The sequence below is a fragment of the Nerophis lumbriciformis genome, linkage group LG09, assembly GCF_033978685.3.
Source record: "Nerophis lumbriciformis linkage group LG09, RoL_Nlum_v2.1, whole genome shotgun sequence".
Lineage (NCBI taxonomy): Eukaryota > Metazoa > Chordata > Actinopteri > Syngnathiformes > Syngnathidae > Nerophis > Nerophis lumbriciformis.
In genome coordinates this window covers 51,423,429-51,439,648 of record NC_084556.2, presented here as the reverse complement: position 1 = coordinate 51,439,648, position 16,220 = coordinate 51,423,429, and the positions used below count along the sequence as shown (strand labels likewise).

General features: G+C 39.3%; 1 protein-coding gene across 2 annotated transcripts in view; it reads left to right on the top strand.

Moving 5' to 3' along the window:
- Positions 1 to 2,901, top strand: part of LOC133607877 (excitatory amino acid transporter 5-like) — a 195,030-nt gene extending 192,129 nt beyond the window's left edge. For both annotated transcript variants that reach the window (XM_061962909.2, XM_061962910.2), the window contains one exon: positions 2,246 to 2,901. In XM_061962909.2, coding sequence (XP_061818893.1) covers positions 2,246 to 2,512 — 267 coding nt within the window. In that variant the 3' untranslated portion in view covers positions 2,513 to 2,901. The remainder of the gene's footprint in view (positions 1 to 2,245) is intronic.
- The last annotated feature ends 13,319 nt before the right edge of the window (positions 2,902 to 16,220 follow it).

Sequence of the window (16,220 nt, the reverse complement as noted above, 5' to 3'; positions counted from 1 at the left end):
ACCTACTTTTTTAAACTTTTTATCCGTTTACCTACTTGTTCGTACCTTCTTATTTACTTTTTCAATTCTTTTACTACCTTATTTTACCTGTTTACCTACTGTTTTACCTTCTTCTATGTTGACCAACTTTTTAGACCTTCTATCTTCTTTTACTTTCGTTAATCTTCTTTTTGTTACCTTTTACACCTACTTTATTACCTTATATTACTTATGTTTACCTACTGTTTTACCTTCTTCTATGTTGACCTACTTTTTTAAACTTCTCCCCTCTTTTATCTACTTTTTTCATCCTTCCATCTTATTTTACTTTTGTTTACCTACTTGTTTAACCTTTTATCTGTTTAGTTACATTCTTTTATCAGTTTACCTACTTTTTGTACCTTCTTATTGACTTTTACACATTCTTTTACTACCTTATTTTACCTATGTTTACCTACTGTTTTACCTTCTTCTATGTTGACCAACTTTTTAAACCTTCTATCTTCTTTTACTTTCGTTAATCGTCTTTTTGCTACCTTTTACACCTACTTTATTACCTTACATTACTTATGTTTACCTACTGTTTTACCTTCTTCTATGTTGACCTACTTTTTTAAACTTCTCCCCTCTTTTATCTACTTTTTTCATCCTTCCATCTTATTTTACTTTTGTTTACCTACTTGTTTAACCTTTTATCTGTTTAGTTACATTCTTTTATCAGTTTACCTACTTTTTGTACCTTCTTATTGACTTTTACACATTCTTTTACTACCTTATTTTACCTATGTTTACCTACTGTTTTACCTTCTTCTATGTTGACCAACTTTTTAAACCTTCTATCTTCTTTTACTTTCGTTAATCTTCTTTTTGTTACCTTTTACACCTACTTTATTACCTTACATTACTTATGTTTACCTACTGTTTTACCTTCTTCTATGTTGACCTACTTTTTTAAACTTCTCCCCTCTTTTATCTACTTTTTTCATCCTTCCATCTTATTTTACTTTTGTTTACCTACTTGTTTAACCTTTTATCTGTTTAGTTACATTCTTTTATCAGTTTACCTACTTTTTGTACCTTCTTATTGACTTTTACACATTCTTTTACTACCTTATTTTACCTATGTTTACCTACTGTTTTACCTTCTTCTATGTTGACCAACTTTTAAGACCTTCTATCATCTTTTACTTGCGTTAATCTTCTTTTTGCTACCTTTTACACCTACTTTATTACCTTACATTACTTATGTTTACCTACTGTTTTACCTTCTTCTATGTTTACCTACTTTTTTAAACTTCTCCCCTCTTTTATCTACTTTTTTCATCCTTCCATCTTATTTTACTTTTGTTTACCTACTTGTTTAACCTTTTATCTGTTTAGTTACATTCTTTTATCAGTTTACCTACTTTTTGTACCTTCTTATTGACTTTTACACATTCTTTTACTACCTTATTTTACCTATGTTTACCTACTGTTTTACCTTCTTCTATGTTGACCAACTTTTTAAACCTTCTATCTTCTTTTACTTTCGTTAATCGTCTTTTTGCTACCTTTTACACCTACTTTATTACCTTACATTACTTATGTTTACCTACTGTTTTACCTTCTTCTATGTTTACCTACTTTTTTAAACTTCTCCCCTCTTTTATCTACTTTTTTCATCCATCCATCTTATTTTACTTTTGTTTACCTACTTGTTTAACCTTTTATCTGTTTAGTTACATTCTTTTATAAGTTTACCTACTTTTTGTACCTTCTTATTGACTTTTTCACATTGTTTTACTACCTTATTTTACCTATGTTTACCTACTGTTTTACCTTCTTCTATGTTGACCTACTTTTTTAACTTTCTATCTTCTTGTACTTTTGTTCATCTTCTTTTTGTTACTTTTTTCACCTTCTTTTACTTGTTTGCCTACTGTTTTTAAACGTCTTCTACCAATGTTTAGCCACAGTTTACCTTTTCTACATATGTTTACCTACTTTTGTAACCTTTTACCAACTTTTTTACATTCCTTTACATTTTTACCTACTTGTTGTATCTTCTTCTACCTATGTTTACCAACTTGTCTTACCTTCTACCCATTTCCCAACATTTTTTTTACCTTATTTTACCTACATGTAACTACTTTTTTACCTTCTCCCGTTTACGTACTTTTTTAAAAACTTTTTTTGACCTACTTTTGACTTTCTTGTACCCTAACCCTGCATTTGTTACCCTTCTTTGGCCACCGTTTGCCGACCTACTTGTACCTGCCTCCACCAGGTACCTCTGATCTGCGAGACCAAGCCCATGATCAGCATCCAGCAGATGATGACCTACCAGAACCAGAAGAACGGCTGCTACCAGCCACCTCCAGCGGGCAGCAGGCAGGACCACCTGTCCCCGGACGTGGCGCGGCTGATCCAGCTGGAGGAGGGCGTCCGACCGACGGAGAAGAGGAAACAGGCGCTCACCTCTCACCACAAGAGAGGCCACAGGGACAAGGAGCATTGTTCCATCGACATGAACGGCCTGGAGACCAACGTGTAGCACTCAGCTGCTGGACCTCCTTCCTTTCAGGAAGTCTTCAGATGGCACACCTTCCAGCTCTCAACGTGGAGGAGCTGCAAAAAAGACAACTTTCTTTTTTTAATATCTTAAAAATGGTACACATTTGCCTATGTGTGTTTGTGAGTTGTCCATACAGTATCTAACATGGTTTCTACTTGGTACCACTTGTCCATACAGTATCTAACATGGTTTCTACTTGGTACCACTTGTCCATACAGTATCTAACATGGTTTCTACTTGGTACCACTTGTCCATACAGTATCTAACATGGATTCTATTTGGTACCACTTGTCCATACAGTATCTAACATAGTTTCTACTTGGTACCAGGTGTCCATACAGTATCTAACATGGTTTCTACTTGTACCACTTGTCCATACAGTATCTAACATGGTTTCTACTTGGTACCAGTTGTCCATACAGTATCTAACATGGATTATATTTGGTACCACTTGTCCATACAGTATCTAACATGGATTCTATTTGGTACCACTTGTCCATACAGTATCTAACATGGTTTCTACTTGGTACCAGTTGTCCATACAGTATCTAACATGGTTTCTACTTGGTACCAGTTGTCCATACAGTATCTAACATGGATTCTGTTTGGTACCACTTGTCCATACAGTATCTAACATGGTTTCTACTTGGTACCAGTTGTCCATACAGTATCTAACATGGTTTCTACTTGGTACCACTTGTCCATACAGTATCTAACATGGTTTCTACTTGTACCACTTGTCCATACAGTATCTAACATGGTTTCTACTTGGTACCAGTTGTCCATACAGTATCTAACATGGATTATATTTGGTACCACTTGTCCATACAGTATCTAACATGGATTCTATTTGGTACCACTTGTCCATACAGTATCTAACATGGTTTCTACTTGGTACCACTTGTCCATACAGTATCTAAGGTGGATTCTATTTGGTACCAGGTGTCCATACAGTATCTAACATGGTTTCTACTTGGTACCACTTGTCCATACAGTATCTAACATGGATTATATTTGGTACCACTTGTTCATACAGTATCTAACATGGTTTCTACTTGGTACCACTTGTCCATACAGTATCTAACATGGTTTCTACTTGGTACCACTTGTCCATACAGTATCTAACATGGATTATATTTGGTACCACTTGTCCATACAGTATCTAACATGGATTCTATTTGGTACCACTTGTCCATACAGTATCTAACATGGTTTCTACTTGGTACCAGTTGTCCATACAGTATCTAACATGGTTTCTACTTGGTACCAGTTGTCCATACAGTATCTAACATGGATTCTGTTTGGTACCACTTGTCCATACAGTATCTAACATGGTTTCTACTTGGTACCAGTTGTCCATACAGTATCTAACATGGTTTCTACTTGGTACCACTTGTCCATACAGTATCTAACATGGTTTCTACTTGGTACCACTTGTCCATACAGTATCTAACATGGATTCTATTTGCTAAAACTTGTCCATACAGTATCTAACGTGGATTCTATTTGGTAAAACTTGTCCATACAGTATCTAACGTGGATTTTATTTGGTACCACTTGTCCCTACAGTATCTAATGTGGATTCTATTTGGTACAAATTGTCCATACAGTATCTAATGTGGATTCTATTTGGTTCCAGTTGTCCATATAGTATCTAATGTGGATTCTATTTGGTACCAGTTGTCCATGCAGTATCTAAGTTGGATTCTATTTGGTACCAGTTGTCCATGCAGTATCTAATGTGGAATCTATTTGGTACCAGTTGTCCATGCAATATCTAATGTGGATTCTATTTGGTACCAGTTGTCCATGCAATATCTAATGTGGATTCTATTTGGTACCAGTTGTCCATGCAGTATCTAATGTGGAATCTATTTGGTACCAGTTGTCCATACAGTATCTAATGTGGAGTCCATTTGGTACCAGTTGTCCATGCAATATCTAATGTGGAGTCTATTTGGTACCAGTTGCAAGGCTGGTGCTTGCTTATGTCAAGGACTCGTTGCTTTTCCAGCAGTGAGTCAGCGAAGAAGGAGCGGAACAGAAAAAAAGCTTTTATCAGATTGGTTTTTGAAAGAAATCTTGTCCTTCTGTGTGGAGCGTGAACAACAAAAATGTCCATTAGCTTCTCGCCCACCACAGTCACATACTTTTTGGAATTAAAACAATTGTACTGTTTTGTGTTTGCCACCAAGAAGGTTTTTTCAGGACACAAAGTTATTGGAATACTGAATTTGAGTCACTCCCAAAACTTTGGGCTACGACACGATTCTGCTATTAAAATAATACTTTGCCAAAATCATCCTTCATCTTTCAGTCTCTCCAGGACGTCACGATTGCGCCACTTTACCTAAATTTAACAAGTACCCGCACATTTTGCCCAATCAGCGTTATTTTCGCCCACCAAATTTGTCTCCGAGCCGCACTCAAACGATTATTTCTCGTGTGGACGAAGCGGAAATATCAAAGTATGGCAATGAATCAACTCTTTCACTCGCATAGCTCAGACCTTTTTCCTGCTCCTGTCCACGGCGCTAGGATTTCTGGGTAATGTACTACGGGTGAAACTCGAAAAATTTGAATATCGTGCAAACGTTCGCTTACAGCGGAAATGAGATTTACCAGATGAAACTAACACAGGATCATAACAAAAAGTCTTTAAATGAAGAGCTGGCTGTCCAGAGTCGGGACCCGGGGTGGACCGCTCGTCTGTGCATCTGTTGGGGACGTCTCTGTGCTGCTGACCTGTCTCCGCTCGGGATGGTCTCCTGCTGGCCCCACTATGGACTGGACTCTCACTGTTATAGGTATGGAAGTAGTAGCAGGTAGCATCTTTTTTTCCACAATGCACTTCTGCCATGACCCGCCCCCGCCAAATTTGTATTGGTTGACGTGTGTGTGTGTGTGTGTGTGTGTGTGTGTGTGTGTGTGTGTGTGTGTGTGTGTGTGTGTGTGTGTGTGTGTGTGTGTGTGTGACGATTGCTGATATACGCCTAGTCTCTTACGTGAATGAGATAAATAATATTATTTGATATTTTTTACGGTAATTATGTTAATAATTTCACACATAAGTCGCTCCAGAGGATAAGTCGCACCCCCGGCCAAACTATGAAAAAAAACTGCGACTTATAATCCGAAAAATACGGTAAATTACCGTATTTTTCAGAGTATAAGTCGCACCGGAGTATAAGTCGCACCTGCCAAAAATGCATATTAAAGAAGGAAAAAAACATATATAAGTCGCTCTGGAGCCCGGCCAAACTATGAAAAAAACTGCGACTTATAATCCGAAAAATACGGTAAATTACCGTATTTTTCGGAGTATAAGTCGCACCGGAGTAGAAGTCGCACCTGCCAAAAATGCATATTAAAGAAGGAAAAAAACATATATAAGTCGCTCTGGAGCCCGGCCAAACTATGAAAAAAACTGCGATTTATAATCCGAAAAATACGGTAAATTACTGTATTTTTCGGAGTATAAGTCGCACCTGCCAAAAATGCATATTAAAGAAGGAAAAAAACATATATAAGTCGCTCTGGAGCCCGGCCAAACTATGAAAAAAACTGCGATTTATAATCCGAAAAATACGGTAAATTACTGTATTTTTCGGAGTATAAGTCGCACCTGCCAAAAATGCATATTAAAGAAGGAAAAAAACATATATAAGTCGCTCTGGAGCCCGGCCAAACTATGAAAAAAACTGCGACTTATAATCCGAAAAATACGGTAAATTACCGTATTTTTCGGAGTATAAGTCGCACCGGAGTATAAGTCGCACCTGCCAAAAATGCATATTAAAGAAGGAAAAAAACATATATAAGTCGCTCTGGAGCCCGGCCAAACTATGAAAAAAACTGCGATTTATAATCCAAAAAATACGGTAAATTACCGTATTTTTCGGAGTATAAGTCGCACCGGAGCATAAGTCGCACCTGCCAAAAATGCATATTAAAGAAGGAAAAAAACATATATAATTCGCTCTGGAGCCCGGCCAAACTATGAAAAAAACTGTGACTTATAATCCGAAAAATACGGTAAATTACCGTATTTTTCGGAGTATAAATCGCACCGGAGTATAAGTCGCACCTGCCAAAAATGCATATTAAAGAAGGAAAAAAACATATATAAGTCGCTCTGGAGCCCGGCCAAACTATGAAAAAAACTGCGACTTATAATCCGAAAAATACGGTAAATTACCGTATTTTTCGGAGTATAAATCGCACCGGAGCATAAGTCGCACCTGCCAAAAATGCATATTAAAGAAGGAAAAAAACATATATAAGTCGCTCTGGAGCCCGGCCAAACTATGAAAAAAACTGCGACTTATAATCCGAAAAATACGGTAAATTACCGTATTTTTCGGAGTATAAATCGCACCGGAGCATAAGTCGCACCTGCCAAAAATGCATATTAAAGAAGGAAAAAAACATATATAAGTCGCTCTGGAGCCCGGCCAAACTATGAAAAAAACTGCGACTTATAATCCGAAAAATACGGTAAATTACCGTATTTTTCGGAGTATAAGTCGCACCGGAGTATAAGTCGCACCTGCCAAAAATGCATATTAAAGAAGGAAAAAAACATATATAAGTCGCTCTGGAGCCCGGCCAAACTATGAAAAAAACTGCGATTTATAATCCGAAAAATACGGTAAATTACCGTATTTTTCGGAGTATAAGTCGCACCGGAGTATAAGTCGCACCTGCCAAAAATGCATATTGAAGAAGGAAAAAAACATATATAAGTCGCTCCAGAGTATAAGTCGCACCCCCCGGCCAAACTATGAAAAAAACTGCGACTAAAGTGTTTGTGAGTTGTAGTTTGTATTTGTGAATGAATCCGGTGCACAGCTACAGTAATCAATACAAAAAGGCAACGTGAGTACGCAATGTTTATATAGGAACTTCTGATCCTAATTCAGACTCCCAAATTAGAGCTCCCGTTTTCTTATTGATTTTATAATGTATATTTGTATAATGTGTGTGTTCTGAAATAGTGACAGAGAATAGAACAAGGATGGACAATTCAACCCTTAACTCAACAATGAGTAGATGAGTGTCGCACCGGAGTATAAGTCGTACCTGCCAAAAATGCATAATAAAGAAGGAAAAAAACATATATACAGGTAAAAGCCAGTAAATTAGAATATTTTGAAAAACTTGATTTATTTCAGTAATTGCATTCAAAAGGTGTAACTTGTACATTATATTTATTCATTGCACACAGACTGATGCATTCAAATGTTTATTTCATTTAATTTTGATGATTTGAAGTGGCAACAAATGAAAATCCAAAATTCCGTGTGTCACAAAATTAGAATATTACTTAAGGCTAATACAAAAAAGGGATTTTTAGAAATGTTGGCCAACTGAAAAGTATGAAAATGAAAAATATGAGCATGTACAATACTCAATACTTGGTTGGAGCTCCTTTTGCCTCAATTACTGCGTTAATGCGGCGTGGCATGGAGTCGATGAGTTTCTGGCACTGCTCAGGTGTTATGAGAGCCCAGGTTGCTCTGATAGTGGCCTTCAACTCTTCTGCGTTTTTGGGTCTGGCATTCTGCATCTTCCTTTTCACAATACCCCACAGATTTTCTATGGGGCTAAGGTCAGGGGAGTTGGCGGGCCAATTTAGAACAGAAATACCATGGTCCGTAAACCAGGCACGGGTAGATTTTGCGCTGTGGGCAGGCGCCAAGTCCTGTTGGAACTTGAAATCTCCATCTCCATAGAGCAGGTCAGCAGCAGGAAGCATGAAGTGCTCTAAAACTTGCTGGTAGACGGCTGCGTTGACCCTGGATCTCAGGAAACAGAGTGGACCGACACCAGCAGATGACATGGCACCCCAAACCATCACCCAACCATGCAAATTTTGCATTTCCTTAGGAAATCGAGGTCCCAGAGTCTGTAGGAAGACAGGAGAGGCACAGGATCCATGTTGCCTGAAGTCTAGTGTAAAATTTCCACCATCAGTGATGGTTTGGGGTGCCATGTCATCTGCTGGTGTCGGTCCACTCTGTTTCCTGAGATCCAGGGTCAACGCAGCCGTCTACCAGCAAGTTTTAGAGCACTTCATGCTTCCTGCTGCTGACCTGCTCTATGGAGATGGAGATTTCAAGTTCCAACAGGACTTGGCGCCTGCACACAGCGCAAAATCTACCCGTGCCTGGTTTACGGACCATGGTATTTCTGTTCTAAATTGGCCCGCCAACTCCCCTGACCTTAGCCCCATAGAAAATCTGTGGGGTATTGTGAAAAGGAAGATGCAGAATGCCAGACCCAAAAACGCAGAAGAGTTGAAGGCCACTATCAGAGCAACCTGGGCTCTCATAACACCTGAGCAGTGCCAGAAACTCATCGACTCCATGCCACGCCGCATTAACGCAGTAATTGAGGCAAAAGGAGCTCCAACCAAGTATTGAGTATTGTACATGCTCATATTTTTCATTTTCATACTTTTCAGTTGGCCAACATTTCTAAAAATCCCTTTTTTGTATTAGCCTTAAGTAATATTCTAATTTTGTGACACACGGAATTTTGGATTTTCATTTGTTGCCACTTCAAATCATCAAAATTAAATGAAATAAACATTTGAATGCATCAGTCTGTGTGCAATGAATAAATATAATGTACAAGTTACACCTTTTGAATGCAATTACTGAAATAAATCAAGTTTTTCGAAATATTCTAATTTACTGGCTTTTACCTGTATGGTTTCTCTCATTTCAGAAAGAAACAAGCCAGCATTAGCGACTTGGTACAAAGGAAGGTCTGCACACCACAGCACGCGGCTGGCTGCATTGACTGATGCTATCCTGAATATGTTGGTAACTGACATGAGGCCACTATCAAAGGTGGAGGATGAAGGTTTTAGACCAGGGGTCGGCAAACTTTACTATTCAAAGAGCCATTTTGACCAGTTTCACAAATTATAGAAAACAACGGGAGCCGCAAAAAATTTTTTAAATTTTAAATGAAATAACACTGCATACAGAGTTGTTTTTTTTGCTTCGTGCTATGTATAATCAAGGGGTCATAGACACGCTGCCCACACCTTTATATGGAATTTGAAAGCTGGTGCGGCACGCGGGTTTTCAATGAATGGCGCTTGTCAGCGTCATGCGTGCCGTGATGGTACAGCGTATAGCGCCCATTACAACCAGCGTGCCTGATCAGCCTCACGTTATATGGGGCTTCCGCTTGCGCCCACGTAGGTGACAGCAAGCATACTTGGTCAACAACCACACAGGTTACACTGATGGTATAAAAAAAAACCTAAAAACTTTAACACTCTTACTAATAATGCGCCACACTGTGAACCCACACCAAACAAGAATGACAAACACATTTCGGGAGAACATCTGCACCGTAACACAACATAAACACAACAGGACAAATACCCAGAATCCCATGCAGCCCTAACTCTTCCGGGATACATTATACACCCCCGCTACCAAACCCCGCCCACCTCAACCGACGCACAGAGGGGGGGGGGGGGGGGGGGGGGGGGGGGGGGGGGGGTTGCGGCTCCGGAGCCGCGGGTTGCCGACCCCTGTTTTAGACAAATGATTCCTGTCCTCAACCCTGGTTACACTCTTCCCTCGAGGACCCACTTTACCAAACGGATGGAGAGGAAGTACGAGCAGACATTCCAAGCAGTGTAGACTGACATAAAAGCCACACAGAGCAAAATTGATGTGTGAGGGAGCAGGGTTGCAGTGGGGGCGGGGTTTGGTGGTAGCAGGGGTGTATAATGTAGCCCGGAAGAGTCAGGGCTGCATGGGATTCTGGGTGTTTGTTCTGTTGTGTTTATGTTGTGTTAAGGTGCAGATGTTCTCCCGAAATGTGTTTGTCATTGTTGTTTGGTTTTGTAAATAAAAACTTCTCCCTATCGGCGTATTATGGATGACCCCCCAAACAATGTTCCCCTCTACTTTTCCATCTGATTTGCAGGTTTTTTTGATTGATTGATTGAAACTTTTACTAGAAGATTGCAAAGGAAGAGAATACATTCTATGAAACAGTACAGTTTACACAGTACAGTACATATTCCGTACAATTGACCACTAAATGGTAACACCCCAATACGTTTTTCAACTTGTTTACGTCGGGGGTCCACGTTAATCAATTCATGGTAATGTGTGTAAGGTGTGTCATTTGTTGTGAGTTCATGCACTGTGTTGGTTTTGTTCTTTGAACAAGGTGATGTTCATGCACGGTTCATTTTGAGATACAGGACAATAAAATGCCGGACAAACAGATTTAAGAACACTTTTTACCCGAGAGCAATAGTGTCAAATCTAGACTCCAAACATCCCAGAACAGGCTAGTCAGGTTACTTTTAGACCTCCACCCCAGACATACTTGCCAACCTTGAGACCTCCGATTTCGGGAGGTGGGGGGCGTGGTTGGGGGCGTGGCTAAAAGGGGAGGCGTATATTTACAGCTAGAATTCACCAAGTCAAGTATTTCATATATATATATATATATATATATATATATATATATATATATATATATATATATATATATATGTATATATATATATATATATATATATATATATATATATATATATATATATATATATATATATATATATATTCATATATATATATATATATATATATATATATATGAGAAATACTTGACGTTCAGTGAATTCTAGCTATATATATATATATATATATACATATATATATATATATATATATATATATATATATATATATATATATATTTTATTATATATATATATATTTTATTATATATATATATATATATTTACACATATACACACACATAACACTCATCTACTCATTGTTGAGTTAAGGGTTGAATTGTCCATCCTTGTTCTATTCTCTGTCACTATTTTTCAAACCATGCTGAACACCCTCTCTGATGATGCATTGATGTGTGGAACGCACAAAAGTGCTTTCATCAAATGCACTAGATGGCAGTATTGTCCTGTTTAAGAGTGTCACAACATTGCTGTTTACGGCAGACGAACTGCTTTACGGTATACAAAAAAGTGACTGCTGTTGTTGTGTGTTGTTGCCACGCTGGGAGGACGTTAATGAAACCGCCTAACAATAAACCCACATAAGAAACCAAGAACTCGCCCTCCATCATTCTATAGTTATAACGTGATTGGGCAGGTACGCTTTTTTATATTGTGGAGGACCTGAGTCCGCCTGAATTTCGGGAGATTTTCGGGAGAAAATTTGTCCCGGGAGGTTTTCGGGAGAGGCGCTGAATTTCGGGAGTCTCCCGGAAAATCCGTGAGGGTTGGCAAGTATGACCCCAGATCACACCTCACTCCAACCCATTTCTCCAAAGCGGGCTGGCTCAGGGTGGAGGACAGAGTAAAACAACTTGCACTGAGCCTGGTCTATAAAATCCGCTACACCTCCCTGATTCCGAAGTACAAGTCAAACTACTTCCTTAACGTAAATGACCGCCATAACCACAACACCAGGGGAAGCTCCATTAACCACGTTAAACCCAGATTCCGATCTAACAAAGGTCTTAACTCATTCTCCTTCAATGCCACATCAATATGGAATGCACTCCCAACAGGTGTAAAAGAAAGTGCATCTCTATCCTCCTTCAAAACCGCACTAAAACAACACCTCCAGGCAAATACAACCCTTGACTAACACCCTCCCCCTTCCACATCCCACCAAATAACCAAATGTATATACTTGTTCTTATGCTATCTGAACTCACTATGTTCGCTGTACATATCCTACCAAGTCAGACCTACACTGTTTCAATACCCATTTCTCTGATGATGCAATTGTTGATGACTGAAGTGCGGATATCAACCAAACCCTCCTCACCCCACCCCCCTGGATTGTAAATAATGTAAATAATTCAATGAATGTACTCTGATGCACTACAGCGAACCAACAGGCCCTCCAGCGAGTGGTTAAAGCGGCGGGGAAAAATTACAAGGACGATACTCCCAGAGATGAGTGCCATGTACACAACTCGCTGCCTAAAGCGAGTACACAACATCTTGAAGGACAGATACCACCCAGCACATGGCCTCTTCAACCTGCTACCCTCTGGAAGGAGGTATAGATCGATTCGCGCCAGGACCACCAGAATGTCTCACAGTCTGTATCCCCAGGCTGTGAGACTGCTAAATGAACAGCCTGCAATCGTATTACCTCATTCTTCACCACCTCAATAATTGTGCTCTGGACATCAACGTAACACCCATCAGACATCTGACTGTTCCCACCCCCACGTCCCTCTTATCTCGATCTTCCTGACAATGCTAAAATGCTAAAATGCTAAAATGTAAACTATTGTCAACCTGCACATCAATGCAGTTTCTATGCCGCTGGACAAAGCTCAAACAAAATCTCGTTGTTCATGGATTGACTTAAGTGTTATTATGACAATGACAATAAAGGAATTGATTGATTGATTGATTGATGATTAACTTGTGTGATGACTGTATTATGATGATAGTATATATTTGTACCATGAATTGATTTACGTGGACCCCGACTTAAACAAGTTGAAAAACTTATTAGGGTGTTACCATTTAGTGGTCAATTGTACGGAATATGTACTGTACTGTGCAATCTACTAATAAAAGTTTCAATCAATCAATCAATCAATCAATCGCTGAACACAAGACAAGAATGACTGTGCATTGGAGCTGTGTGCTTGGTATTTTTATCTATTTATCTATGTTCTTATGTGTTATTATGAATTTGCACTACCGGTAAATTAGTTTTGCTTACAATTTCGTTGTTCAATGTACAATGACAATAAAGATATATTATTTTCTAAAAAAAAAAAAGTAAACACTGCCGACTAGCGGCCAAAATAATGAACTGCTTTGAGGAAGGACTTAAATAAAAGCAAGACAACATGCAACATTTACAGCATTACACATACCTGAAAATGAAGTAAAAATCACACAAACTACATAAACTTCCTACACATAGAAAACATACTTTTTAACAATTGATTAACGTGGACCCCCGACTTAAACAAGTTGAAAAACGTATTCGGGTGTTACCATTTAGTGGTCAATTGTACGGAATATGTATATATATATAAGTAAATATTATATTAACATAATGGATTTATAATTAATAATAATATAACTGGATATTAAGAGTATGTAAAAGTTTGACTCCTACTTTGTTTACATCTGCTTTTAAATATTTAGGATTTTTAATTGATGACCACTTGAGTTTTAAGGAGCACATTCAGTATGTTGTAAAAAAAACTGAAACTTTTACTGGGATTTTATTATAGAAACAAGTCTTGCTTTTCTTTTACTGTGAAACAGAAATTGGTGGAAACAACCTTTTTACCTGTTATTGACTATGGAGATGTGTTGTACATGAATGCTACTGCTGATTGTCTGCACAAGCTGGATAGTGTGTACCACGGGGCACTGAGATTCATCACCAACTGCGCTCCCCTTACTCACCATTGTTTGTTATACTCAATGGTTAACTGGACATCTTTATGTGCTCGACGCCTCAATCATTGGTATGTTTTCATCTACAAAACCATTCTGAGTATCACTCCATCTTATCTGTCTTGTCTTTTAACAAAGAAACAAGGAAGTCACAATCTTCGTTCAATGAATGTTCTGCAATTTGTCGTCCCCAAAGTAAGAACTGAACTGGGCAAGAAAGCATTTAGGTTTTCAGCACCGAAGGCTTGGAATAACCTACAATCGAACATTAAACTTCAAACCCTAGTTACGCTGAATGAGTTTAAAGCTTCTGTGAAAGGATTGCAGTCTACCTTGTCTGTATGCACATGCAGGGCCGGCCCGTGGCATAGGCCGTATAGGCAAATGTTAAGGGCGCCGTCCATCAGGGGGCGCCACGCCAGTGCCACAAATGTTGGAGAAAAAAAAAAAAAAGCCTATTTATTAGAAATATTATTTGTTACAACATTACGCCCCCCCCCCTCCCCCCCCCCCCCTCCCCTCGCACGGTGCGCCCCCTCCCTTCCCGTATCATGACTCTTTTTGGACGTCACCACATCAAAAAATCAACACAAGATGTCAAAACGGCCAAAACTGTCAGGTGCCCAGGGAAGAAAAAAGAGAAAAGAAGAGGAGGAGAAACAAGAAAAGACAGAGGTAGCAGGTAGGTAACGTTAGCCTACATGAAATTATTTGTCTGTTACAGAATGTGATAGTAGCTGGGTTTTTAGCATTAAGCTAATGTTACATGATTCGGCAATTGCTAATCAATAAATAGCTAGTTCTGTTTTAACGTCGGGTTAATATTGTGGAGGGGGCTAAATTGTTATGGAAAATAATAATGTAACGTTAGGTAATTACAGTACTCCCACCTTACATTCCTCAGGGACATTTGTATTAGATCTTTTAAGCAGGTGTTTTTTGTTTACATTGTTATTGCCTTCTGGTTAGCTAATGTTTTCACTGCAGGTAATAGTCACTTTTCCACCCTTTTATATATTAGGTATAGTTGTAAGTAAAAAAAAAAAGGTCAAAGACAAAGCTATTCAGTTTCTTGTGAGTATATACACTTCACTGCCGATGTGGGGGGGCGCCACCTAAAATCTTGCCTAGGGCGCCAGATTGGTTAGGGCCGGGCCTGTGCACATGTGTCATGTGAGCAAGTTTTAATGTTGTAAATGTGATGTTTTATGTATTTGTTTACTGTTTTTAATGTAACCTTGCTGCTGCCCTCTTGGCCAGGTCTCCCTTGGAAAAGAGATCTTTGATCTCAATGGGATTTTACCTGGTTAAATAAAGGCTAATAATAACATCCGTGACAATTGTATTCTGTTTCAAAACGTTGCTGTAATGGTGGATGAGACAACAGACGTTGGTATGTAACGACATTAGGAGTGTTTTGTCCAATATGAGTATGTAACCAGTGCAGGGGTCGGCAACCCGCGGCTCCGGAGCCGCATGCGGCTCTTTGATCACTCTGATGTGGCTCAGCTGCATACTTGCCGACCCCCCCCCCCCCCCCATTTTCCCGGGAGACTTCCGGATTTCAGTGCCTCTCACAGAAAATTCCTGGGATTAATATTCTCAGATTTGCACCCTTACAATAATAATAAGGGCGTGATGTGATGGCACAGTATTTAATGCCATCTACAATCTGCATAAACAACGTGCCAGTCCAGCCTCTTATTATATGCATCTTCAGCTTGCATACGTCAGTGACAGCAAGGCATACTTGGTCAACAGCCACACAGGTTACACTGACGGTGGCTAATAATGCGCCACACTGTGAACCAAAACCAAACAAGAATGACAAACACATTTCGGGAGAACATCTGCATCTTAACACAACATAAACACAACAGAACAAATACCCAGAATCCCATGCAGCCCTGACTCTTCCAGGCTACATTATACACCCCTGCTACCACCAAACCCCGCCCCCACCCCAACCCTGTTCCCTCACACATCAACCCCCCCAGCTTACTTGCCGACCCCCCCAATTTTCCCGGGAGACTTCCGGATTTCAGTGCCTCTGCAGATTACTCCCGGGATTAATATTCTCCGATTTTCACCCTTTTAGTTATAATAAGTGCATGCCATGATGGTACCGCATTTGGCACCCTCTACAATCTGCATGCCAGTCCAACCCCTTGTTATGCGGTATGCATTTTCTGCTTGCACACGTGCGTGACAGCAAGGCATACTTGGTCAACA